General features: G+C 37.7%; 1 protein-coding gene across 3 annotated transcripts in view; it reads left to right on the top strand.

Moving 5' to 3' along the window:
* CLOCK (clock circadian regulator) overlaps nucleotides 1-27,122 on the top strand; it is a 56,492-nt gene that overhangs the window by 11,785 nt on the left and 17,585 nt on the right. The window contains exons 2-17 of one of the 3 annotated variants that reach the window (XM_089525249.1): nucleotides 7,596-7,722; nucleotides 8,102-8,188; nucleotides 9,208-9,267; nucleotides 11,433-11,581; nucleotides 13,992-14,083; nucleotides 15,646-15,735; nucleotides 18,572-18,692; nucleotides 19,643-19,756; nucleotides 20,136-20,254; nucleotides 21,068-21,150; nucleotides 21,350-21,456; nucleotides 22,068-22,215; nucleotides 22,947-23,022; nucleotides 24,326-24,467; nucleotides 24,993-25,087; nucleotides 26,154-26,243. In XM_089525249.1, the coding sequence (XP_089381375.1) occupies nucleotides 8,142-8,188; nucleotides 9,208-9,267; nucleotides 11,433-11,581; nucleotides 13,992-14,083; nucleotides 15,646-15,735; nucleotides 18,572-18,692; nucleotides 19,643-19,756; nucleotides 20,136-20,254; nucleotides 21,068-21,150; nucleotides 21,350-21,456; nucleotides 22,068-22,215; nucleotides 22,947-23,022; nucleotides 24,326-24,467; nucleotides 24,993-25,087; nucleotides 26,154-26,243 (1,533 nt within the window). In that variant the 5' untranslated portion in view covers nucleotides 7,596-7,722; nucleotides 8,102-8,141. Of the gene's footprint in view, nucleotides 1-7,595; nucleotides 7,723-8,096; nucleotides 8,189-9,207; nucleotides 9,268-11,432; nucleotides 11,582-13,991; nucleotides 14,084-15,645; nucleotides 15,736-18,571; nucleotides 18,693-19,642; nucleotides 19,757-20,135; nucleotides 20,255-21,067; nucleotides 21,151-21,349; nucleotides 21,457-22,067; nucleotides 22,216-22,946; nucleotides 23,023-24,325; nucleotides 24,468-24,992; nucleotides 25,088-26,153; nucleotides 26,244-27,122 lie in introns of all 3 variants that reach the window. The other 2 variants (XM_089525248.1, XM_089525250.1) reach the window with 2 other exon arrangements.

Here is a 27,122-nt window from a genome sequence, read left to right as displayed (position 1 = left end):
AGCAACTGACACTGGATACTGGTCTAACAATTAACATCTGCCAATAAATTGTTAAAAATGTTTACATTCAAACAGTCATTGTTGTTTCAGTAAGAAGATTGCAAAATAGTAACAATAGCCAGACTTGGAGAAAAAAAATATGAACAACCAATTTTAAAAAGCCAGAAGTGTTTGTATATTTTTTAAAAGTCATTTGGTTTGAATTAGCCAACCCTGGATACTGGTGTATGTGTTGTATGTGGTAAGGCTGGGGATATGCAGGAAACAAGTACCCATCATAGGTTAATTGGCTGCTTCTGTATATGGGCAGCTTGTGAGTGTCATCACTGACACAGTCTCAGTTAGTGGACATTGGCAGTTTCCAGGTATGCTGGCTGTGTGCGCTGTGTTCTCACAATTTCTTTGGTTTCTAGTTAAGTCTGTATATGTCCTTTTTGCAAACAGAGATACAGTAGGGTGACTAGTGTAGAGGCCTTGTATCTTCAGTCCCAACACACTATAAGGGTAGGATTGCTTTGCTTTTTGTTCCACACGCACACAATGAATGAACATATCTGCTTCAGGTTTTGTTGTGTGCTAAATTCCTGTCTGTTCTGCAAGAACAAATGAAACCAAGTATGTGTTCTGCTTAAAACTTGTGACAGTGGTTGAGAAAATGACCCTCTGCTGCCTTTCTGTGTATTTGACTATTTCTGATTATACATGTAGCAATACATATGGATACCTTTCTGAAGATGGGGATTGGGTTGGGTTTTCAGTTTGGATAATATTTATTCATTAAGCATAAAACAAATAGCTAGCTGCCTTGGTAGGTTGTCAGAATGATAATATTCAAATAAGAAATATCAGAATAAAAATGTAATTTGGAGTGCAGAGTTAATAAAAAGTAAGGACAAAAAGTAATCACTGATCTTTCATGCATAAAAAGTGGTATCTCGAGCTATAAATCTAGGCTTGTAGTTTTTTGGTTTCTTTTCTTAGGGGCTATACAGATCGCCCCTTTACTGGCTGGATTGGGGCCACAGCAACCTCACTCCATGGCTCCAATCCGGCCTCTGGAGAGAGCAGAAAGGAGCCGCAAAAACGGCTCCTTTTTGCGCCCTCAAAGGGGCGCCATAGCCACAACACTGCGGCTTTATGATGCCCCTTCAATACTGCATCCTGTGGATGCAGCACCAGAGGGGCATCGTTATGGCGCGCATCATGTGGACCGGTGCATGCCAAAATGGCACCCTGGGGTGGGGTTAAAGCACGCACCATACAGACACAGCACCCTAACTCTGCCCACAGGCCTCTTATCCTACTGCATAACCTGTACTCAGGACAGGAGGCCACCATTAGAACAGAATATGGAGAAACAGTGGTTTCCAGTTGGCAAGGGGGTCAGACAATGTTGCATTTTATCAATCTATCTGTTTATTATTATTTATTATTTAACTTGTACAATGAGCTTATGCTGAAAGCTGCATGCTGGAAGAGGCAATGGTGTGCGTGCCATGCTGCAGGCACAAGCCCCATTGTTTTCAGTGGGGCTCCAGCATGCACAGTATTTCCCTTACATGAGGAATCTGGAATGGACCCCCCCCCCCCCCCCCCCCGTGTAAGAGAAGGACGCACTGTATGAGTTAGCTGAACGTATAGTATGAAAAGATGGATTAAGGAGGTGTGTGAACACTGGAGGAAGGAATATCAACCATTTAAGTTAGGCAGATGACACTATAGTACTAGCAGAAAATAGCAAAGACTTGGAACAACTACTGGAGAAAGTCAAGGAAGAAAGTGAAAAGACAAGTTTACAGTTGAACATTAAGAAAACAAAAATAATGATCACAAATTATTTACAAAACTTCAAAGGAGACAATGAAGGCATTGAGCGCAAGAAAGATTTCCTATGGTTCAGTCATTAACCAAAATGCAGACTGCAGTCAGGAAATCAGAAAACTAGGATTTGCAAGGACAGCTATGTAGACAAGATCTTCAGATATGAAGACATTCATTTGCATACCAAAGTCAGGATTGCCTATGCCATTGTAGTTCCAGTTTATATGTGTGGTTGTGAAAGCTGGGCAGTGAAGAAAGCTGATAGGAAGGAAATCAGTTCATTTGAAATGTGTTAAAGGAGAGTTCTGTGGATATGCTGGACTCTAAAAAGACACATAAATTGCCCTAGAGCAAATTGAGCCTGAACTCTCTCTAGAAGCCAAGATGACCAAACGAAGACTCTCACACTTTGGACAAATCATGAGAAGACATGACTCATTAGAAAAGACAATGATCCTTGGCAAGGTAGAAGGCAGTAGGAAAAGAAGACAACCCCACTACAGACAAACTCAGTCAAGGAAGCCACAGCCCTGAGTTTGCAAGTGCTGAGCAGGGCTATTGATTACAGGATGATATGGAAGACTGTCATTAATAGAGTTGCTGTAGGTTGAAGTCAGTTTGACAGCAGTTAACAACAAACAACAAATTCTCACCTTTGCAATTCACGAGCAGTGTTTTAGCCAGTAAAGAGAGAGTTCAAATGGCTGAAGTGTTCCATTCAATTTCATCTCATTTTTCAGACAGGGTAGATTTGGACTAAAACATAGCCTACTTCTATGTTGTGCAGTGGCAACAGGCGATCAAATCTAGCATTAGGTGTCCAGTGCTGATGTGAAATGAACATCAGTCTTGGCTGAGGTGCCGAAATGAGCTGGTGTATTTCAATAACAACAAATTTTAGAATTACACCCTCCTTTCAGCAAACTACTAGAAAATGTTTGTGATGTTGAATTTTCCATAGTTTTAACAGTATGAGGGAGAATTTATAATAAGGCGTGTTTAAGTGCTTGTAATTAGCAGATAGCAATTGCTATCTGTGGGGGATCCATTCTGGATCCCTGCAGATAGTAAAAAACTGTAAGTCCCGTTATTCTCAATGGTTACGTACTCCTGCTTGCGCTGCCGCATGCGCCCATTCAGAAAGGTTAATCATAGAAATAAAAATCCGTAAAATGTGACATGTTACACATGCATATTGTTACAGTGAATTTGTTGACGGTATACTAATCCACATCAGTCAGCTTTATATGTCCTTGTATGATACTAAGCCTAGATATACCTTATATACTCAACTATAAGTCGACCTCATACATAAGTCGAGGGCAGGTTTGGGGGCCAAAATTATGGATTTTGATATGACCCATGGATAAATCGAGGGTAAAATTTAGTGGCATGTAATAAAGGATGTAAAGGATGATACAAAGGAAAATGATGCCAAAGAAGTTAGAAAACTCTGGCAGGCATAACTATTTGTGTTCATCCTAAAGGCTGAATGGATGAGAGAGCAGAGGGGATCCATGCTCCTTTTTGGTGCTCCTGGGATGGACTAAGCTCTCGCCTTTTACCACTCTGTTCAAAGGAAGAGGATGGCTCCTTTTTTTTATATATATATATATATATGAAGAGTTAAATTAGAGTAATTACATTGACCCGTGGATATGTCAACCCAAGTTTTGGGGTCAATTTTTTGACTAAAATTTCTAGACTTGTACATGAGTATATACAGTATATGCCTTTGTACTATTTGGCAAGGTCCTAATGATACCTAGGCAGTAAAGTGTGCTGAAAAGGTAGGAAATGTTTTGTTGTTTAATCTGATACTGTATTTCTGTGGGATTTTCTGCCTCGTGCTGAAAACACTTCCCTAACATTGGGTGTTATGCAAGCTGACATCCATTTGTTGCTCTAACCGAGACAGCAAATATCTTGGACTAGTTTATTCTTGTCTTTGTGCAGTTTTGCTAGACCAGGATCCCCCCCCATCCCCCCTCTTGTTCCTCTTTCCTGTTTAATAAGCATAGGCCAGGAACCAAAGAACGGTGCAAATTCTTCTATGGCCCAAAGTGACTTACAGCTTGTGTTTGCTCAAAGTCAGCCTCTCCTCTCTTTTAAAGCTTCATATTAAACCACTTTTGAAACTGTAGAAGGTCAAAAGACAGCTTGCTTTTGGGAGGGGGGGGGGCAGGGGAAGAAAAATACTTTTGACCATGTCTAGAACAGTTGATACCTGCCATAATAATCTAAAGTTATACATTGGATACTGATATATGTTGGAGTAAGAGTTAGACACAGCTCTGAAGACTGACTGTGTGAGAGATAATACTTGTCTCTTTGATATATATTTTTTGCTAAACCTGTTTAATACTTGGCAACCCATATTTTAAATATATTAAAACACTAGCTTCATGTTACAGTGTCTGTACTCTAGATTTCATAAGGTCTATTAGTGGATACATTTGCTCACCAAAAGAAAGAAGTCTATTCAAGTGGGAAATAAGGGTGTAACTCCCATAACAGGAAAAGTAGGTCAATAGGACACTAGGCTATCAGGCCAAGAGGACACAAGCAGGTTTTCTGAGTCATGCTCTGGTTGGTGTTCCTCCCCACCTCCACCCTCTGGGCAGATTCCTTTTCCCTGTATTTAGTTCCTACTTTTTAACATTTGGTTTAAAAAGAAGTAATCTCTTGTTTCGATAGTTCTGCTGTCACTAGAATATAGCAAATGAAGGTTAAACATTCCTTTTGTGTCTCAGAATGAAACTAAAAATACAAGCTCAGTTATTGGACAGAAGTACTTCTGGAAATGCTTTACTAACCAAAGTTAGTAAAGACAGAAGAGTAGAACAAGGGATATATTGCATTGTTCTCTTGATTATTACAGACAGTAAGTATAAGCTTTAGAATGGAATATAGCAGCACTAATTTCCCTGACTCAAAGATTTTGGACTTTGGGCCCTTTCACACAACACAGTTATAGCACTGTGATTCTACTTTCATTGCCATGGCTGCATTGTATGTAATCCTAGAACTGGTTGTTTCATGAGGCACTGGCGTTCTCTGGCAGGGAAAATATTCTGACTACTGGATAAATTAATCCATTTTGTCTTATACATTTGTGAACGATTGACAGGAATACCTTGTCCATTCTGCATATTATTATTATTATAATATTTATTTATTTATTTGTATCCTGCTCTTTTCCCAGAATGGGACTCAGAGTGGCTTCACAACATTAAAAACAGTACAATTAGAAACATAGAAAAAAGTACATTAAAAAGGAATTAAATTATTACAGTATTAAAACAGATAGTTATTAAAAAAATGAAACATTCTAAAAAGATAGAACTATATTTATATAAAAATACTATATCAAATTTTTAAAATGGTACAACATCACAGCTTGTCCTTATAACACTTCCTTAAAAGCCTGTGTGAACAGGTAGGTCTTAACCTGCTGGTGGAAGGGCACCAAGGAAGGAGCCATTCTGATCTCCCTGGGCAGGGAGTTCCAGAGTCTAGGGGCAGCCACTGAGAAGGCCCTCTCTCACATCCCCACCAACTGTGCTTGTGATGGGGGTGGGACGGAAAGAAGGGCCTCTTCAGAGGATCTCAGAGTCCAGGCCAGTTCATACAAGGCGATACGGTCATGTAGGGCTTTATAGGTCAGTGATGGTGAACCTTTTAGAGGCTGAGTGCCCAAACTGCAACCCAAAACCCACTTATTAATTGCAAAGTGCCATGTCCCTCTGACTTTCTAGTAACAAACTCTGGCAAACTCTGTGCTGGGATGATAGCACATGTGCTCCCAAAGAGGGCTCTGAGTGCCACCTCTGGCACGCATGCCAGAGGTTCGCCATCACTGTTATAGGTAATAACAAGTACCTTGAATTGTGCCCGGAAGCAATCTGGCAGCCGGTGAAGCTGTTTCAACAGGGACATTATGTGGTCTCTCTAATCTGGCCCTGTTAGCAGCCTGGCAGCAGCTCTTTAGGCCAGCTGAATTTTCTGAACACTCTTCAAAGGCAGCCCCATGTAGAGCCCATTACAGTAGTCCAAACGAGATATAACCAAGGCATGTACCACTGTGTCCAGATTTGGCATCTCAACGTATGGGCACAGCAGGTGCACAAGTTTTAAATGTGTGAAAACACTCCTGGTCACAGCAGAGACCTTGGCCTCCAGGTTCAAAGCGGAGTCCAAGAGTACCCGCAAAATGTGAACCTGTGTCTTCAGGGGGAGCCTCTCAGAGTTGGTTTGGTTAAACTTATGTTAGTTGAAGCTTTTGTTTATGAATGGCATTTCTTGCACAATAAAATAAAGGTGGGGTACAAACCGCCGCTTTGCGGCAGTCTGCCGCCGCCGCCGGTAGATCCGTGGGGGAGCCGGAGCCTTCAGACGGCGCGGCTCCCGCGCAGACCGAAAAAGAAGCTCCAAAATGGAGCTTCTTTTTCAGTCGCGTTTGTGATGTAGCGAGGCGCCAGGGGCGCACTCGCTACGTCATAAAGGCTGCGACACGTACGGACGCTCAGCGTCCGATATGTAAAGATGGCGGCGCCCATGTGGAAGGGGCGCCGCCATCTTGTACGTATAGGATACGTACTAGGGTTAGGGGGGTGCGGAAGCACCGCCCCTTCCTAACCCTAGTACGTATCCTATACGTACTAAATGGCGGTATGTATCCCGCCCATGTGATTAAAAAGCAATTAACACTGGATACTGGTCTAACCATAAACTGCCATTAAACCATTAAAAGTTAAAATGTTTTAATGCAAACAGATATTGTTGACCCAGTAAGAGGGTTGGAAAATAACAATAATAACCAAACTTCTCTCTCTCACTCTCTCTCTCTTTCTTATGCACGCGCGCGCGTGCGCGCACACACACACACACACATGAATAATCAGTTTAACAACCGGGTGTGGTGTTTTTTTTAAAAGTCAATTGGTTTAAACCAAGGATCAAATCATAGTCTAAAGCAACCTGGTTTAAGCCACCAAACCCCGATTTCCACCACATTTTGTGCCCCTCCCAGGCCTCAAAAGAGACTTCTTTTGAAACCTAAAACATGATGAAAATGCTTTCATACCCCCAAGAGGCATTTGGAGGCCTTTTTCTTTTGTTCAGGAGCATCTGCAGCCCTCCAAGGGTCTAAAGTGCCCCCCCCAGTCTTGCACAGTTGCCCACCCCTGTTGTAAAGTTTTTAAAAGGAGAATGATAGTGGTGGATTGATATGGTCCAAACTCAAGTTGCTATAAAAGTGATTTGACAAATCTGATGTGAAGAAAAAAGGTTTGAGATACAGCTAGCATAACAGAATGAAAATTTGGACATAAGCAAAGGAATACAAATGATTAATATACAGTGTCATAGTAAATTGATAGTAAATTGACTTAACTGAGAAAGCTAAGTGTCAAATTCAAGAGAGGCAAAAGGAAGTACTTCACACAGCACATAGACAAACTCTTGAATAGTGCTTGCCACAATTTGGGTGATTTTACAAGGAAATCAGACGTATGTTATCTGTGTTATTGGAAACAGTTTGCCTCTCTATATTGGTTGAGTAGGCGGTTTCATGTCCTACGTACACATTTTCCATAGATATCTTGTACACAGTGTGAATAGGGCGTTGGACTAGGGTTACATCCAGCAAGTCTTTTCTTATATTCTTATACTATTAAATATGTTATTTTGTTCCTAACATGTGTAATTATTTTATGTGGAAACATTCATTTTGTGCAGAACTGTAGTAACATTACTCTTTTTTCTGTTTAAAGAACCAAATTGGAGCTCCATGATCTTCTTTTGGGAATATAGTTTAAGATACTCATATCTGACATTTGGCTTCTTCTGGGACTGATGGTTCTAGATCATCACTATTCATCATCCAGAAAAGTATAAACGGTAAAACTCCAAAAGATTATATTCAGATAATTGAGATGCAGAACCAGCAAGAAGAGTACTTACTGCAATCTAGAGAGTTCTCTTGATATGCTATGCTTCCCAGTAGGAATTCTGATATTTTAAAAAATATCAGACTACCATACCATATCATAAACTGCTTTTGAATATCTGTTGAATTTCCAGTATAGTTTGTCATGTTGTCCAGTTGGGAAGGTTTTACTGTTTTACGAGATATCTCTGAAGCTTTTTAGCCATCTGGAATTATTCTTTGAAATTTTCCACATTGCTTGCTCTGGTGGCAGTATGACATTTTATTTTGGGAAAATAAAGGAGCTGTATTTGATAAATTACATTTTTTCCCCATTCTCTCATAGAGCAGAAATACAAATGTCTACCACAAGACTAAAGTGTGATGTGTTATGTTCTTTACCATAAGCAACCATAAAATGAGCTCTATTGCAGACAGGTAAGCTACATTGTTAATTTTTTTTACATATACATTTGTTAATAGTTACATATGATTTAAAATAGAATTGCAGTGTGAGGCTATGTAGCTGAAGGTCATGCAAAAACTTAGTGTGCTGTGAAGGTGATACGGTGAGCTTCTATGCTACCCACTCCTCCTCTCCTATTCCCTTCTGTCCTCTCCTCTCCCATTTTTGTTTACTTAACTTTTGCGCCTTGGTGGTGCAGTGGTTAAATGCCTGTACTGCATCTACTCACTCACAAATCACAAGGTTGTGAGTTTAATACCAGCCAGGGGTTTAGGATCTACTGAGCCTAGCATCCTTCCGAGGTCGCTAAAATGAGTACCCAGCTTGTTGGGTGCAATTAGCTTACACATTGTAAATCACTTAGGGAGGGCCTATGTGCCCTGATAAGCAATATAGAAATGTACTTGCTGTTTCTATTGCTATAAAAATGTCTTGCACCTTGACAGGTTTGAGTCTATGATGTAGATCAAGTGATAACAGTGCCACTTAAATACATTAAATACAAAATGTGGAACAGTCAGAGAGATGTATGCATGAGTACTTCTGCAAGGCAATGTATGTAGCATCACCAGCCTACATGGTGCTGAACAGAACAACAAAAACATCCTTGATAAGACTATATAGTCTAATAAAAAGCTATGGAAAGAGGAAAAGACAAATACAGGGACGCATACTTTGCACATACAGCATCATAAGGATAAATTTAAACCATAGGCTTTAGAAAACTAAACTTTTTTAAAATGACATATGAAAACAATAAAAGGGTTTGAACACTTTCTTCTAATTGTGTCTTAAGATGGAATAGAAAAAGGTAAATGTACATAGTGCTTTGTCCACTATAAATATGTTAAGATTGTGTTTTTCTTCTTTTTTCTTTCTTTTTTCTTTTTTTTGGAACTGCAAATATTTTCTGACATGCTTCCTTAACATTTTGCTTTGAGGAAATTCTGTACCATGTGGCCGTTGTCTGAAACTTGTTTGGCTCTTATAGGGATGATGGTAGCATTTTTGATGGTCTCGTGGAAGAAGATGACAAGGACAAAGCAAAGAGGTATGTGAGGCAGTCAGCACTAAACATTTTATTGTGATCAGGACATATACAGGATGCATTTCTTCTTTCTATTGCAAAGGGTGTGGGAGGGAGGAGTCCCATATGCAGTAATAATAAGCATGTACAAAGTGCTCTTTCCCCCTTGCATCCATTGATAAACATGTAATCAGCTATCTATTAGAACAGTACTAACGATCTAGGATAAGAAGGGGGCGAAAAAGGAAGCCTAACATAAGACATTTCTTTTCCTTTTGCCCTCTCATCTGTAGACCAAATTGACACTCTGCCATCCCATCAGAGCAGGAGATATTTGCAAGTAGTCTGCAGTTGTATGCTAAGACTTTGGATGGCAGCTGTGGCTTGTGGGTGCACATTTGGCTTGCTGATATTAAAAGACTGCAAATGAAAGATTAACATAAATATTTACTGCAAAAGTGTAACAGAGCGTAATCTTTAATTACCAGATTTACACTTTTTACCCCTCCTGACATTTTTCTCATCCACTATTGAAAAGATTTTACAGTAAGTGTTGATTGAAGATATTCTCAAGACTAGGTATATTCATTACAAGGTCCTAATACAAATCTTATGAATTGGTCTCTTAAAAAGCTGCTCTAGTATCCTTATGGTAAACATTCAGAGAACAGTATTGACTTGTGTTTTTATTTTTGTTTTAATGATAGCCTTCCCATGGCTGTTGATGAAATAAGTTAAATCCCTCTATATATGGGCAGGCACTCAAGTGTTTGCAAAATAGGTTTTTACATTTCTGTTCAGAAAAAAAATTAAAAGGCAATTAAGCATATTGCTAAGCTTTCCATATTCATAGCTCCAAAACAATATTAAGTGCATTAATGACTAATTTTATTACACATTTCTTTATCTTATTTTTTCTTGATAATTTTACAGTGCTCATATTTGAAATTATTTTTTCTATTAGTTGATACCTAGCACATTAGATGTATCCAGACTTAATTTAGATATGTATTAGTTCCATTGAAATTAATGTGGCAAGTTACAGATCATCCAGGAGGGGGATTTCTGTAGCAGAGATGCCATCACTGCCTAGATTCTGCTGGTTCACAGCAGCCAGGGTGGAAAGTGAAAGGTTCTCTTTATCCCTAGTGGTTTAAATTGTCCTCCCCTTTGACATCAGTGGGTGAGAAAATAATGACAATTGGCCCTTAGTATCCATGAGGGGTTTCGTTGCCCCCCCCGGCAGATGAAAAAAAAAAACAGGACCTGAAATTCTGTGTTTTTCAGTGATGGCGCATGTGCGTACTGCTGCTTTGCCACAGCCGTGTGCATGCATGGCCATTAGGGGCAATGTGGCTTCTCATTGGGGAAGACGGGCTGTAGTTTGGAGGTCCAACATATAATTTTGTTAGGGCAATAAGTGGCATTTCAATTCTGTGAATCCAAAGCTACCTATATCAATATACCTATGTCAAATTAACAACCTGTAAGCATCTCTGGAGAGCCAGAATGGTGTAGTAGTTTGGTTTTCGACTGCAACTCAGGAGACCAGGGTTCAAATCCTGGTTCAGTCATGTAAATTCACTGGATGACCTTGGGCAAGTCACACTCTCTCAGGCTTAAAGGATAGCAATGGTAAATCCTATCTGAAGAAATTTGCCAAGAAAATTATATAATAGGTTTGCCTTTGGGTCACCGTAAGTTGGAAATGACTTGAAGACACACAACAATAACAATAACAAAAACAACAAAGTCACTCTGATATTGTTTGTGGCTGAAGAGCAGAGTATAAATACTATAAATAAATCAAAATAAATAAATAAATAAATAAATAAATAAATATCATCCGTTTCAGAATGCCTGATTTGAGGCCCTACTGCCAACAGCTATAGTATCAATAATAACTTGTTACCTATTGAGTTTCTCATGAGGATACTAGAGGTCATATGGCACAGAACAGCTGTGCTGTTTGTAGGATTTCTTTTCTTCAGTAGAGGAGCACTTTTACGACATTAAGTTTTCCTTCAGCTGGCCTTTGGCAGAACCTTAAAGTAGTGATATTTAACTTAAATCCATACAATCTCAGTGGGACACGTGGCTAACTTAGTGAAGATCCAACCCATTAGCACATAAGAATATATATAATGTATAAAACCATTTTTCTTATGATTGCCACATTTTTTTTTTAGAGTATCAAGAAACAAATCTGAAAAGAAACGTAGAGATCAGTTTAATGTACTCATCAAAGAGCTGGGATCCATGCTTCCAGGCAATGCTCGGAAGATGGACAAATCTACTGTACTGCAGAAAAGCATCGACTTTTTACGGAAGCATAAAGGTAATTTAGGGATATTACATGAAAAATACAAAATCTAAGCTATTTTTCTTTTTTTTTTTGTACACAAAAATATTTAAAATGTCTTTGCAGCTGAACATATTTAATCATATATATAGTAAATATGTATTGTGTTTTGTTTCTAAAAAGAAAAAAGTTTTACAAACTGGCACATAAGTTCTTGTAAGTTAGGGGTTGTCTGCAGGGGCAAAATAAAGCTGCTTCAAACTGACTTGAAGCCTACCTGTTCAGAAGACGTATGGTGCCAAACTGAGTGGAAACCGAAAAGAAGCTGTGCTCCGGGGCTAAAAAACAGAGCAAAAAGGAGGTCTGATAATCCACTTCAACATGGAAAATGTGCATCATCACACAAGCATGTAAACAGCACCGCGGGAATGTGGAAAAGCCCAAGAAGTGTATGGAAGTGGTCTGAAGCATGCACCCTGGGACTGATGAGACGCAACCGCCAGCACCACTGCTTGCCCTACCGTTTTTTTCATTTGAGCATGTAGGCACACAAATGGTAGCTGCACCATCAAGCCATCGCACCACCAACCTGTCACACAAACAAGTACGACAAACGGGGCAGATTGCCAATAAAGCATTCAATGTAATTGAAACATACACAAACCAGACAGTCCAACAGGGGAGCATGGGGTAGAGAGGAGAAAGTGGACATGTATGGGGGGGGACATCCATGATTATGATTTCCCAATGTGTCACTGGGTGTACCAATGCACTGTATGGGTCGTGTATCACTTGTGCAATTGTGTGGTTGGTCACACGGAGCATCCAGTGGGATAGCAGCTGGGTGGGAAGAGGGAGGTAATTGCGGGTCTCGGGTGGTGTGTTCGTGTGATGGTGTCCATGGATGGGGGGAGGGAGGCAGAGGGAAAATACTCGAGGTGTGATGTGACACCGTGTGATGTGGACCAGCCATGGATGTTGGGCCCGCCTTTGGAGTAGACTGTGCAGACAGGAAGGCTTCCACCCATTTTCATAAAAACTGGTTGGCCTGGTTTTCCCTCTCAGTCTGCTCAGTCCCTTAGTTTCTAAATAAGTTGCAGTTATAAAAAATAATCATAAGAGAAAAATAACAGTGTTTTAAAAATAGAAAATAAACACAGCCTTCTCTGAAATTAATTGTGTTTATGAAGATACCTAGTCATTTTTAGCAAACTGAAGAAACTGTTTGGACAAGGGGTTGTTTCTGAAAAGAATTGATTTCTTCTTCTTATATACAGTGTAAGGAGAATCTTTAACAATCAGGTGAGATAGCTGAATGAACTGTTATTTACCACTGTTGTGTACTATGGTAGTACCTGTGGTCTGAAGATTATACTAATGTTCGTTTGTGATGTGTGAATACCTGAGTAGAGAACAAATTCGGGTAACATGAATCTCTGTTTTTCTTGTCCTGAAATATTTTCATATTTCTGCTCAGCTTTGAGTTGTTCAGTGTTTAGTTTTAGGTGAGAGACCCAGCTATGGCACATATTTTGGGCTAATGTCTGATGTCAGCATCAGAACAGATAGAGAGCAAAGGCCTTGGCAGTAAGGTTGTTGTTAGGGCTTCTAAGACATTGATCAGTGTATTCCTGTATTGTATTCTGTAACATAATTGTATTTTAAGAAAAGTTAATGGAATTATTAGAATTGGAGACATGAACTAATGGTTTATAGGGTTTATCAAATCTATACCAAATCCCTTCTTTCCAGTTGTGCACTATACTGTTAAATGCAATTTATGGTGTGTTTGTGTGTCTTCTTCACAGTTTTTATGTCACATGAAGTGCTAAGCAAGTTGTTCTTGTATGTGTCTGTAGGCCTCCCACCTCCAGGACCTATTTCTTTCATTATGCATTCTGATCCTATGTCATGGATCTTGGTGTTACAAACTTTCACTCCTTTTCTATTAATCTGAGTGGTGCGGCTGTATCTTTCTCTCATTTGCTTCTTCTCTCTTCCCTCCACACAAAGCCTGATGAAAGAATGAATATGTGTATGTTGTAGAATTTTTCATTAAGCCTATTCAATCCTTTTAATATAATTGTTTTATCTTATGTAATTATATGATATTCCAAAGTGACCATTCCTTCATTGATAAAAAAGTAATGTATTATTTTCTCTTTTTTTGCATGGTGACTCTTTTTTTCTCTTAGCACTCAAACACAGAATGTTGCCATGAGTGCTATTTATGTTTAACCCTCTCTTCCCTCTCCCCCCCCCCCGCCTTTTTTTTAAGCCAGGCATCTTAAATTACTGGGATGGTTCAACTGGACTAGAGGAAAAGGACCAGTGACTTTATTTTTCTCTAGGAGAGCTTTTAATCTTTATACTATAATTTAGTGTGCAGAGCCAGATGTGTGGATTAGAATAAATACATGTGCAGATAACTTGTTTCCTTTTACAGAAATCACTGCCCAGTCAGACGCTAGTGAAATCCGACAAGATTGGAAACCCACATTTCTTAGTAATGAAGAGTTCACCCAGTTAATGTTAGAGGTAGCGTCTTTATTTTTACTTTAAAAAACATTGATATTCTAGTAACTATTACTGTATGTTATAAGATTATAGTTGGGTATATTTTCATCTTTATTTTAATCAGAATATATTTATACTGATAATACATTAAAACATATATAAAGGAAGATGCTACATACGTAGAATGCTGCACACAGGTCAGTTACTTGGATCATCACATTGGTATACTTTTTGAACTATTTTTTTAAAGTCCATTCCTAAACTTTGTATAAAATAGCCCTTTGACTTTTACATTACAAAATGGCTACTGTCCAATGTATATGAAGGAGCACCTACTTCAATATGATACAATTTGCTTGTTGAGATATTCAGATATTTAGTAGGGCTTGCATCTCATCATTGCTTTTAATGCATGGAACTGGGTATTCTCCACAGTTTGCCACAGCCAACAAAACGTATTTAGGCATGGTTTGACTGCGGATTTATTGCTTTAGCCCCCTGGTTTTATGCTGCTGTGGTTGTATTTGCTTGTTTGTTTAATTATCAGTGTGATTGTTTTGAAACATTTGTATCAAAATTGTAATTCTCCCTATATGAACCTGCTATAGATCATTACGGAGGGCTTTTTCTTGGTCCCACCACCATCATAGGCCTGTCTGGAGAGGACATGGGAGGGAGCTTTCTTGGTGGCTGTTCCTGTTCCCTTTGTTCTCCTTTCACTGGCAGGCAAACCCCTCTTTATTCAGACAGACATATTATTATTATTATTATTATTATTATTATTATTATTATTATTTACTTATATCTCGCCTTTCTCCCAATATAGGGATTAAAGACAGTGAACAGCAAGTTTAAAGCAATACAATTTAAAAACAATACAAAAGCATTAGAATATATAACATTTAAAAAACAATTAAACAGTGTAAAAAGTTAAAACATTTATGCATTAAAATTTAAAAATGCATCAAAAACTTCAAACAAACCTTAAAATCTTAATGATTAATTGACTGCAAGGGAATGGTTTATATGGAGGGGTACTATATTTTTTACTTTATTGTGTTTAAAATAATTTTCACTTTTGCTATCTTTTTAAATTGCATTTTAACTTTTTTATTATAAGATTTTTGGCTTTCTTTTACTTTAGCCCTGAGGTAATCTGTTTTATGTTTCATGCCAAGGGAAAGAGGATATAAATAAATTGAAATAAATTTAATTATTATTTTATTTATATTTATGGTACATGCATATTTATTTTCATATTGGTACTTGCATATTTATATTTAAAGTATTTATGCACTGTCCTTCAAACTATTTATCCCAGAGTAGTTTACTTTACTTTTGTGTATCACTTCAGGTACCATTTGACTGACAAGTAGCATAAAATAAATCTCAGCATAATCCAGTATTCCTTTCTCTAGAGTCCTTCTAGAAATTGTTATCAAATAGTGTTCAGTACTGTAAAACATCTGCTCAGGATGTTTTTTGTGATCATTCAAGTCAGTTTAGCTTCTCTGTTAACCAAACTGTACTGCTACAGCTACCTGTTTGGCTCTTTTTAACTGTAATTTTTTATTTAATTCCAGGCTCTTGATGGTTTCTTTCTAGCAATCATGACAGATGGAAGTATAATATATGTATCAGAAAGTGTAACCCCCTTACTTGAGCATTTGCCTGTAAGTATGAATTGCCTTCAAGAAAGTACTCTAGACTTTCAATCATTATACACACAATTTACCATCTGTCATTTAAGATGCTGCAGCTTAAAGAGTTTCCATATCTTTTAACAGAACTTGTATTTTCCCCATTGCAGTTCCTACTCTCTTATTTTGTATCTCATGTATGTCTCTTTTGTATCTTATGATATTACTTTAACCATTCTTGAATTAGCAGCTTTAGATATTCTTCTCTACTCATACACAACCACCAAATGGAAGCACATTTGTTGATGCTTCCATTAATGACACATAAAGATAACAACTTCTCTCTGCATTATTTTCCTTCCATATATGAGTGTGCATCTGATGTAAAATGTATTTGTTCTCACCTGTCTAAATGGCATTTTACTTTAATTTTAATTGTGACATTTTGATCCAGCCCTTATTCCAAAATGCCCAGGGTGGTGTTTATGATTGTGATCACTTTTTTTTATCCTCACAACAACTTTGTGAGTTAGATTAGGCTAGATTAATCTGATTGGGGATTTGAACCCAGGTTTAATCAGTCCAAAACCCTAACCACTACACCAGGGGTAGGCAACCTTTTTAACCCGGGGGCCAGGTTGCTGTCCCTCAGACAACTGGGGGGCCGAAGCCAAAAAATAAATAATTAAATAATTAAAAAATATATATAAATAAATAAACCAGGACAAATGTAGGACAAAATTTTCAAATGGAGGACACTTTTTTAAAAAAAATGGAGAACACACGAAAAAATTAGCTGATTTTTAAAAAAATGTTAATATAAATGCATGTTTCTGAGGCTTCTATAGACAATTGCCCCCCTTGCCCCGCTTGCCCGCCGCTTGCTCCCCCTTGCCCACCGCTTGCCCCCACTTGTTCCCCCTTGCCTGCCTCCTCCTGATAGGCCAAAGGCCCTGTGCCCTTGCGCGAGTGGCCAAAGGCCCTGGTGGCAATCAGCAGCAGGACTGGGCTGGGGACGGTCCAAAGGCCTCGCCGGGCCGGATCCGGCCCGCGGGCCGTAGGTTGCCTATCCCTGCGCTACACAATGGATGGTTACTCTGTAGATAATGGGAACATAACAGATAGATTTATGGTATCTTATCAGGTAATATATCTGAAACTCTGTCAAGCTTAGCAATTGCCATTTACCTTGTACTTCACTGATTTTTAACTTCTTCCTCTAAAATTCACTGCATCACAGCCAAAACTTTCCTTAAGTAATGTACTGGTAGAGAAAACTGTGGTGTATGTTCAAAATTACGTAAGGAAAGCTCTCCCTCTCCTGCAGGCATAGCAGTCTTTCAAAAAACATTTAACGAGGTGTGCAGGGTGCTGCAATGAGAGGTAGAGATGAATACAAAAACTGCATGGCAGTAGGTTATACAAATACAGTGGCTGTCAAATTTTTGCCTACTTTCTCTTTCACTGTAGTCCCCTGAAAATATTTCTTAGTTTCCTTGAGGGTCTTCAGATAATTAGGGGAGCTTTCAGAGAGAGTATAGGAGTCTGCAGTGTGGAAAGAGGAACAGTAAAGACCATTCTGGATGTGCTTTCTACTTTTACAAGTTCAGATACAGGCCAGTGTAAGGAGGTCAGTATATCTAATACATTATAAGTGAAGCTTTTGCCTGCAGTAAAATGTTGCAGTGTATCCTCAACTCCTGATGGAAGTGGTCCTTTTCCAGTTTCCTGCCTGATAACCACACCTTCCTTCAAAATAATGTATGACTTGGCTGTGAGGAGCTTAAGTAGGGTATTCTGATCGATTCTCCTAGCTGTATTTTTTTTTTTTTGTATTTTTATTATTTTTTTGCTATCTTTTATTTCCTTTTTTTAAAGATTTTTTTTTTAAATTTCTCCAGGCCTCAAGGTTTCCTTGAGCATGGTGAAACCTTTCTTTTATTTCTCAAATGAATAGCTGTGCTTCTGTCAGTCTTCACCATCTATGTTCTCTTGTTAAAGAAATTAATGTAAGAGTAGTAAATTACTTTCTGGAAATACTTTGGATATGAATTGAAAGATGAAGATGAAAAAATGTGGTATTGCATTGATATTGATGAGGATTCATATTATTTTGCAATTAGTTCCTTTTGTGCAAAGAACTTTGTGCTTCACATTCTGGATCAGGAGTTTCCCAGTCCATGTTACAAACTGTTTTGAAACTGATACTAATTAGTAGACTCAAACAAACCAGGTAAATATAATCTGCACATTACGCCCCCAACTGGTTGCTGACGAAAGCTGAATTGTTTACAGCTGATCTGAAATTGTATCTGAAATTGTATAGACAATTTTTAATAACCATACTGTGTAATTGTTATATTGTCAATTTTTGTATTGGTCAATGACCGAATAAAATTTTACTACTACTCTGCACATATACTTAGGAATACCTAAAGCTGTTATTTGATCCCAGCCACTCTAATTAGCTGGTCAATAAAATATCACAGTATTTTTCAAATTTAGTTTTAAAATATTTGGTGCTTTTATGCAGCCCAGGACCATGATAGTACTGTAGTTTAAATAAAAAATGGACAATTTGAAACTTCATCACTGAAAAGTACTTTTAACAACCTAAAGAAAAGGGCAGTTCTGTGTTTTAGACTGACTTAGTGATGTTTGTTTACTGCATTTGAAATTGATGAAATCAATATTATTTTAATGTTGTAAAAATATTTTGGAATGATGTGATACTAAAGATTACATGTTACAGGCTGTATAATTGTAAAGTTTTCTCTTTGACAGCTTTGTTAGTTACTCGGCACTCAAAAATGAAATTTTACAAGGTTGCATTTTAGTTTTTATCTCATTTTCCCTTCTTCTCTTACAGTCTGACCTTGTGGATCAGAGCATATTTAATTTTGTCCCAGAGGGGGAACATTCAGAGGTTTATAAAATACTCTCTACTCATCTGTTGGAAAGTGATTCATTGACCCCAGAATATTTGAAATGTAAGTTACGTTGCTCAGTTATCTCTGTGACACATGTAGAACTCCTAAAGACAGCATTTTCAAAAACACGTGGTTGTATGAAAGTACAGACTTGGGTTTATCCCATTGGGGTAAGACTTTCCTGAAATCATTTGATATACCAAATACATTATACAGGATAAGCAGGTCCTGCATGAAGGTGCTACAACCTTTAATGCTTCTATTTAGTTGTTGTCTAATGGTCAGATAGCAAATCCCTCTTCCATGATAGTTCATTTAATTCCCAAACCATTATGTTTTCTTTCCCCAAGAGTAACTTAGCACTAGTCATATCGTCCTCATTGCTTCCCCCGCTGCACCTTTTAATCTAAATATTTTTTCATACTTCTTCAAGGCTTGGGGTTATCCCATTCCTGCTGATACCCACCTTTTGTGTGGAGATGGTTCCATTTTGACTACAAAAGGATCCACACTCATTTCTAAACTTTGGAAACAGAGGGAATGTGAAAGTGTATTAAACATGGCATCTTCCAGATTTGTGCACTAAGAACAGAACTGTGCTACTAAATTAACATTTTAAAAATTTTCTCAATTTGGAATATTGATGGACACCTTTAAAGGCTTTCCAAAAAGCTCTTGTTAAGAGAATTTTATTTTATGTTGCTCAAACTACAGTTATTCAAAGGACATGCTCAAGTAACAGCACTTAAAGTAAATCTGCACTCATGTATGTTCTTATCACACTGTACTTATGAGTTCAGTCCCTAGCATCTCCACTTGACGACCATTATAGTAGCAGAACTGGGAAAAAAACTGTGATCTGAAGAGTCACTGCTAAATATGTAGTGGGTAATATGGTACATTGCTTTTCATGTCACTGCATACTTTACTCAACTATATTAGCTTGTAAAGTTTGGATGTTCATTTTGGTTTTTTGGTTAAGCTTGAATCTATACTATTTTTTGTTACAGCAAAAAATCAGCTTGAGTTCTGTTGCCATATGCTCCGAGGGACAATAGACCCCAAAGAGCCACCTACATATGAATATGTCAAATGTATAGGAAATTTCAAATCCTTAAATAACAGTAAGTTAATTATACCACAAACTATATTTAATAAATGATTTCCACACGTTTTAAATTACAACTCAAATAAGAAATGTTAAAAGAAGTATAAAATACATTTTTTGTTTCTTTTAATCAGCAATAATACTAAGTGGGGAAGGTTAATGAAAAGTTTAAGTACACTAATTTATATAAAAACATATAGGCCTTATTTCTGACATAGGAATCTTACTTATTAATGTAACTGTCCAATTCCACTTGGATTGCATGACTTCCACTGCTTTTGTTGCTGTTCTTTAGTATCTCAGGCTATTTGAGGTTTGTGACAACAATGATTTTTCTGGTGTGCCAGCAAAACATGTTTGGCAACTTATAATTTTCATCTTTCTCTTCTTCATAGTGCCTAATTCTGCACATAATGGTTATGAAGAAACTATACAGAGGTCCCATAGGCCTTCCTATGAAGACAGAGTTTGCTTTGTAGCCACAGTTAGATTAGCTACACCTCAGTTTATTAAGGTATGTAAGAATTATCGTCTCTTCAAAATCTGTATTTGCTTTTACTTTGTAATTAATCCAAGCTGAGCTTGTTCAATGAATGATAGTTTAAGTAATTGTCCACCAGCCCAGGGAGTTTGATCTCTTTCACAATATGGGCTTTCTTCCATGAATTGCTCTTTGGATTGTTTGCTCTAGTAAAAATACACCCAGCATGCAACTGTACGGTTGAAGAGCTGTAGTTGGATCAGACCCTAACATACAATCTCAACAGATAGCTCATGCTATTAAAATTGGCAGCTATAACCACATGTTATAGAAATACTCAATCTCCAGTAGCAAAGATATTCTGTTGAGAAGTTCTTTCTTTTGAAAACTGCTCAGTCTGCTTCAATATAAAAATTTCAAAACACATTATGGACCTTCCATGCTGCAAATTTAAGTTAAATTGGCTGAAGCTTTGTTTTGAAAGGATTTCCTCTTTTAATTAAAATGCAGGTTGTGAATTGCTATTGCAAATCTGGTAACAGCCTTCCACATCATCTCACATATACAAATGTGAAGAGATGGGCAAATGCTAATGTACATCTTCCTTTGCATAGACTTCATATGCTGATGGGCTTGCCATTGTCATATTAGGCATAGCGCATGCAGATCATGAGTAACGAGTTGCTTGCATTATTCTTCCAAGCAGCAATGAAACAGCAAAATAAAAAGATAATATATTTTGCATGTTACATTCATGTTAATTTAATTGTTTGGAAGTCAGTTTCAGATGAGTTTCAAATTAGAGTAGTGCAGTTCTGAGAGACTTACATTTTTTTATTTTTTTAGGAAATGAGCACTGTTGAAGAACCCAATGAAGAGTTCACCTCTAGACATAGCTTAGAATGGAAGTTCCTTTTCTTGGATCACAGGTGCCATTTCTTACCATGTAGTACTGAACGGTAGCATTATGTTACCGTTAGTGGCAACTTATTGGCATTGACTATTTATAGCAAGAAATAAATGTTATTTCTTTACTGAATACATCTTGCTTGATTGTATGCACATATATAATAAAGAGTGTGATTCATTCCTTTCTAAGAAATAAAATAACCATATTTCATTATCCAGGGCACCACCAATAATAGGTTATTTACCATTTGAAGTATTGGGGACCTCAGGCTATGATTATTATCATGTGGATGATCTAGAAGATCTGGCAAAATGTCATGAACATTGTAAGTAAATGTCATAGTGTTTTGTATAAATCTGTAATAATTTAGATCTGTTACTTTAGATGGCAAACTTGTGTGATAATATAGTCTCCAGTATGTTTGTAATAACAAAACCTACTCCTAGTTTATTTTGGTCAAGTGGAAGAAGACATACAGAGGGAAGATCAACACTGTATTTGTATAAGGTGTTCTCCAGTTTCCTGTTCAATTTCCCCAATAATCTGAATATAGCCACCCTCCATATTGATGGATTTAACCACCCAGGGATTGAAAAAATATATTTTTAAATCCATAAAATAATCCTTGATTTTACCATTTTATATAAGGGACACAACTGCATACAATATGTCTTGAACATCCATGGATTTTGGTATCCATGGGCAATCCTCATACCAAACCCCAGTGGATACCAAGGGCCTACTGTATCTGGCTTGTGATGTTCTAAAACTAGACCCTGTTGAAAATGGCAAACCATTTATTCAGCAGAGGAAGTATTTATATTTGTGATAATAGACTAATATGAAAGGACAGTTTAGATCAATTATGTACAATATTTTAATTCATTTTACTAAGCTGGTATCTTTTGAAGCAAATATTATTCTTTAATTCTTTAGTAATGCAGTATGGAAAAGGAAAGTCCTGCTATTACAGATTCCTCACAAAAGGACAGCAGTGGATTTGGCTGCAGACACATTATTATATCACTTACCATCAGTGGAATTCTAGACCAGAGTTCATCGTATGTACACATACAGTAGTAAGGTAACAGAAATCTGCTTCTTCTTTTATGTCAAGACTTTGCAACAAATTTATGACAGTGTTTTTGAAATTTTATCAAGCATTTGAGAACCAGCTAAAAAGCTATTCAAGTATCGAATTCAGTTCTTAGTCCCAAGTAGAATAGATCCATTGAACAAACAGAACATTTACATTAAGCCCCATGGGTTCAGTAAGTCTCCTCTTGTAGAGTCTAACAGCTGAATTTACCCCAAAGCCTTCTAACTTACGAACCCTATGCTGTTTCTGTCTTTAAAACTGTACTTAAGATCAATCTGCTTCACTGATATACTTTCCATTGACAAAAACAACTCCATTACCAGAAGCAACTACTGTTCTGAACCCCGAGCAGATACGAAAAAATGCATGACCTCAAATTTCATAGTTCCCAGTGGCAGTGCAGTGCAGCCGCTTCCACATGCCTCCATTGGGAACAGTGGGCCTTGCTGTCCACAGATGCTTAAATCTGCAGATAATACGCCAGCAGACAGCAAGGCCTCATTGTATAATCATCAAAAATAACTACTCTCCTCTAATCCCCTGTGCATCCTAAAAACCTGCTGGGAAACATTATGGAGCAGGTTTTTGGCCAATGCAGAGGGCTGTAGTGGGAGGGAAAGACCATCACATTGTGTGTGGATATAGAGGTATATGTTACTGTTTCAGAAATATAATCAGACATAGTACATTGACATTTAGATTTTTAAAAAATCTAGTTATGCAGAAGTTCGAGCAGAAAGACGGCGTGAACTTGGTATTGAAGAGTCTCTGCCAGAGATAGCAGCAGATAAGGTATGTCTTACATTGAGTCTTTTCATTTGTTCTATTTTTTTCATAAAGCAACTCTGATTTCCAAAATGTACCATGTATCTTTGTGTGTGTATCTACCTTGCCTGGCTTTGAAATTTGTTAAAACTCCCTACTACTTTTCAAAGAGACCTGCCAAGGTTCTCAGTAGTCATGCCTCACATTTTGTTTTCCACACTTCCTTGTAGCCCACATGGAGCTGCTCAAAGGTTATCTGAAGAAATACCATATATACTTGTGTACAAGTGAACCTCATGTATAAGTTGAGGGAAGGTTTTAGGGGCAAAATGATGAACTTTGATATGACCCTGGTTAAATTGAGGGTATAATTTAGGAGATTGAAGGTTTTAAGATTGGGTTGGAAGTGGAGAGAAAAGGGGTGTTCTGTCATCAGAGGAAATGCAAGGAGGAGGAGAAGCAAAGGTTTGAAGATTGGGCTGCAACTGGAGGGAAAATGGGGAAATGTAAGGAGGAGGAAGGTGACAAGGAAAGGTTTTAAGATATGGCTGCAAGTGGAGGGAAAATGGGGAAATGTGAGGAGGAGGAGAAGCAAAAGTATGGAGATCGACTTGAGAAGAGAATCATCCCTCACACACACACACTTGTGCCTTGCAGGTCTTTCAACAATCACAGAGAGTGGGGCATTGGGGCTGTTTTTTAAAGGACCTTTATGAGCAATATTACTGGTTGTTGTTAACTGCCCTCCACTCGATCTCAATCCATGGGTACTGTATTGACCCATATATAAGTTGACCCCAGACTTTAGGGTTAATTTTTAGGCATAAATTTCTCAACTTATAGTTGAGTATATACGGTAAGTGTGCCAGGCCTTACTGGAATTCCCTCTCTGTTGGTTTGCAACATCTGTCACCTTGTAACAGATGTTGGTATTGCAGGCGACAGACACATTTGAATTGCCTAAAATTAATTAAGTTATTAAGGTATCAAACATGGCTGGGATAAGATAAGATAAAGAAAGTGAAGCATAGAAATGTGAAAAAGAAAAGCAAAGAGAGCTATCTTGACCCTAAATGTACAGTATATTAAATCCCTAGCATCCCTACATATATACAATATTAAGTAATACGTTTACTACTCTAGGTTTAACTATCATAAAAATGTGCAAGCTTTTAAGATCTGCAGGGTGTCACTGGAAATTTGATTGCAGTGTGAATACTTAAATCTTTTTGAATATGCATATATGAGTATTCTTATAACACTTATAATCAGTGTTTGCCTACTTGCATTTTCGTGATTAGACAGACAAAATATTTTTTAATTATTTTAGAGTCAGGACTCTGGTTCTGACAATCATATAAGTACAGTGAGTCTCAAAGAAGCATTGGAGAGATTTGATCACAGTCCGACACCTTCTGCCTCCTCCAGGAGTTCTAGGAAATCATCTCATACTGCAGTTTCAGACCCTTCATGTGAGTGTTCAGTATTTAAACCTACCACATGGGTGTGTCTTGGTTTTATTCATGTCTTTGTCTGGTTTGTTTATGATAGTGAAATCATGTGCTTGTAAAAGTAAATCATAATTAATAGTAGTAATTAATAATTAATACAACTGTATTACCAATTTTTACAATATTTACAAATTTACTACTGCAAACAAATCACTGAGCTGCGTGGTACAATAATGTAAATATTAAACTAGGTTTTCAGGAGACGTACTTTTGAATCCCTGTTCAGCCATAGAAATCCACTAGGTGATCTTGGGCAAGTCATATTTTCTCAGCCTAAGAGAGTGGCAGACCTATCTGAATAACTCTTGTGAGGAAAACCCTATTATAAGGTTGCCATAAGTCAGAGTTGATTTGAAGGCACATGACAATAGCAAAACTAATTGCTTGACTAAGCATAATTACTGTATATGTAAAAGCACAGGACGATGATGTTGATGATAATGATAAATAAGTGTCTCTTCAATTTTACATTCACTGTGACTTCAGCAACACCCACAAAGATGACAATGGATACTCCTCCACGGCAAAATTTATCTGCTCACGAAAAGTCGGCACAAAGAAGGGCATCACTTGGTAATCAGGTAATTCTTCAACACACACACATATATATACCACATCTCTTTTTCATGTGTTCAGGGCTACAGATTTTGTATTTCTCACTTTATTTTTTTATCATAATAATCATACAAGCCCAACACGTTTTAGAGTCCACAAGAAAAAAAGAGGAAGATATGTCTCCAACTAGATTGTCTTTATTTTTTATTTTATTACAAGCCCAATGCGTTTCGGCCTATGTAAATATTTTAGTGGCCTTCCTCAGGGTCTATATTAAAATTAAAATCATTGGTGTGTAGAAGACTGAATGAAGAATTTGCTTTCCTCGCACTTTTGTATTTGTATTTGTTTTTATATAGCTCCTGAGGAAGCCCACTGAAATATTTACATAGGCCAAAACGCATTGGGCTTGTAATAAAATGAAAAATAAAGACAATCTATAGAGTAGTTGGAGACATATCTTCCTCTTTTTTTTCTTGTGGACTCCATTGTGTGCTCTTCTGTATTTGTATTTTCTGAATTTCCCACTTGAAAACAAAAGCACAAAAAATAAAACCCAGAATGTTACCTTATGCAGTTTAGAGAGATCATTTTTCTTATCTCCTTCCTTGGAGTTCACTGCTGCCTTTTGCATATATTATTGTGTTTCCTGTCTTCAGTGTAATCATTAATAACTAGCAGGGGCTGGTTGGCTTGATGCTTATAAAAAGTCAGCTTGTCCTGTATTAAGCAAGGGAGGAGAATACCTGTGAGCTGAGAAAAACCTATATCCTTGGCCTATATAGCCTTTGTGTTTCTTGTCTTCTTATGTATGAAGTTAATACACATGGGCAAATAAAAGACAAGAAACTAAATTGACAAAATAATTTACAATGGCCCAAACTACTTCTTGCCATTTCATAACAGAGGAATTTATTTCTTATCACAGAGTTCTGGGAGGAAAAGAAAATTTCATGTGGGTATGTGCTTTTAAACCTCGGTGCTCCCACACTATATTTTGGAACTCAGTTTCCTTTTAAAGAAAGAAGTAATCAGCCATGGTAGTAGTTGGTCTTGTTACTGATGCTATGTATATGTGTTTTTAAATCCTAGTCTTTAAATTCACAATCTGTTGGACAACCTTTAGCACAACCAATGACGCCTCAGCCTACAACCTTACAGATTCAACAAGGCATGTCTCAGGTAGGAATTAAATCTGAATGCATATTAAATAACAGGTAGCAAGTACATTTCTCTACCACTTATCAGTGAATTAACATTCCCTAAGCGATTTATAATGTGTAAGCCAGTTGCCCTCAACAAGCTGGGTACTCATTTTACAGACCTATGAAAGGATGGAGGGCTGAGTGGACCTTGGAGCCTTGCCTGGAGTCAAACTCACAACCTTGTGGCTGTGAGTGGTTACAGTACCAGCATTTAACCACTGTGCCACCATGTATACGCCTAGGGCAGGTTTTCGGGCCAAAGTTGGGGATTTTTATATGAGCCGTGGATAAGTCAAATTTAGGGAGATTCCCTCTTTTCAATTATTGCTTACGGAGCCAGTGAAAGAGAATTTCCTGTAAATGGGATGTTCCCCAGAAAAAGATTAATTGGTATTCCCAGTGCTTAGCTGTCATAGAAGCTTGGAGGAGGGACATTAAGACTAAATTGTAGTAAATGCTCCTTAGATTAAGGCAAATAAGTGGCTCCATTGCTATTTGTTTTTAACTGGGTTTAAAAGTGTAATTCAGCAGCAGACAGATGAAGAAAAACAAGTGGGGCATATGTAGGATATAAGCATGGGCCCATTTTCCAGCAATGGGGTTATGAAGTGTTGGCTCTGGAATTATCTGGATAGAATTCATTGTTTAGGGGCCTGATTCTACCACCTACTGTGAGAGGATGCTCAGACCTATCCACTAATGGTCTGTGATGCTCTGCTGTAGACCACCTGCTGTATCTTATCACCAGTAAGGTTTATTCTCTGTGAGGTTGAAGGCACAATCCACAACAAATGGTTAATCCCTTGTGCCAATAAATTCATTTGAGCCAATACGCTCAAATCCACATATAACATGG

The sequence above is a fragment of the Sceloporus occidentalis genome, unplaced genomic scaffold, assembly GCF_023333645.1.
Source record: "Sceloporus occidentalis isolate IW3139 unplaced genomic scaffold, rSceOcc1.0.p SCAF_5, whole genome shotgun sequence".
NCBI classification, from domain to species: domain Eukaryota; kingdom Metazoa; phylum Chordata; class Lepidosauria; order Squamata; family Phrynosomatidae; genus Sceloporus; species Sceloporus occidentalis.
Note: the sequence above shows the minus strand (reverse complement) of the source record. Positions and strands in the feature narration are given on the sequence as shown.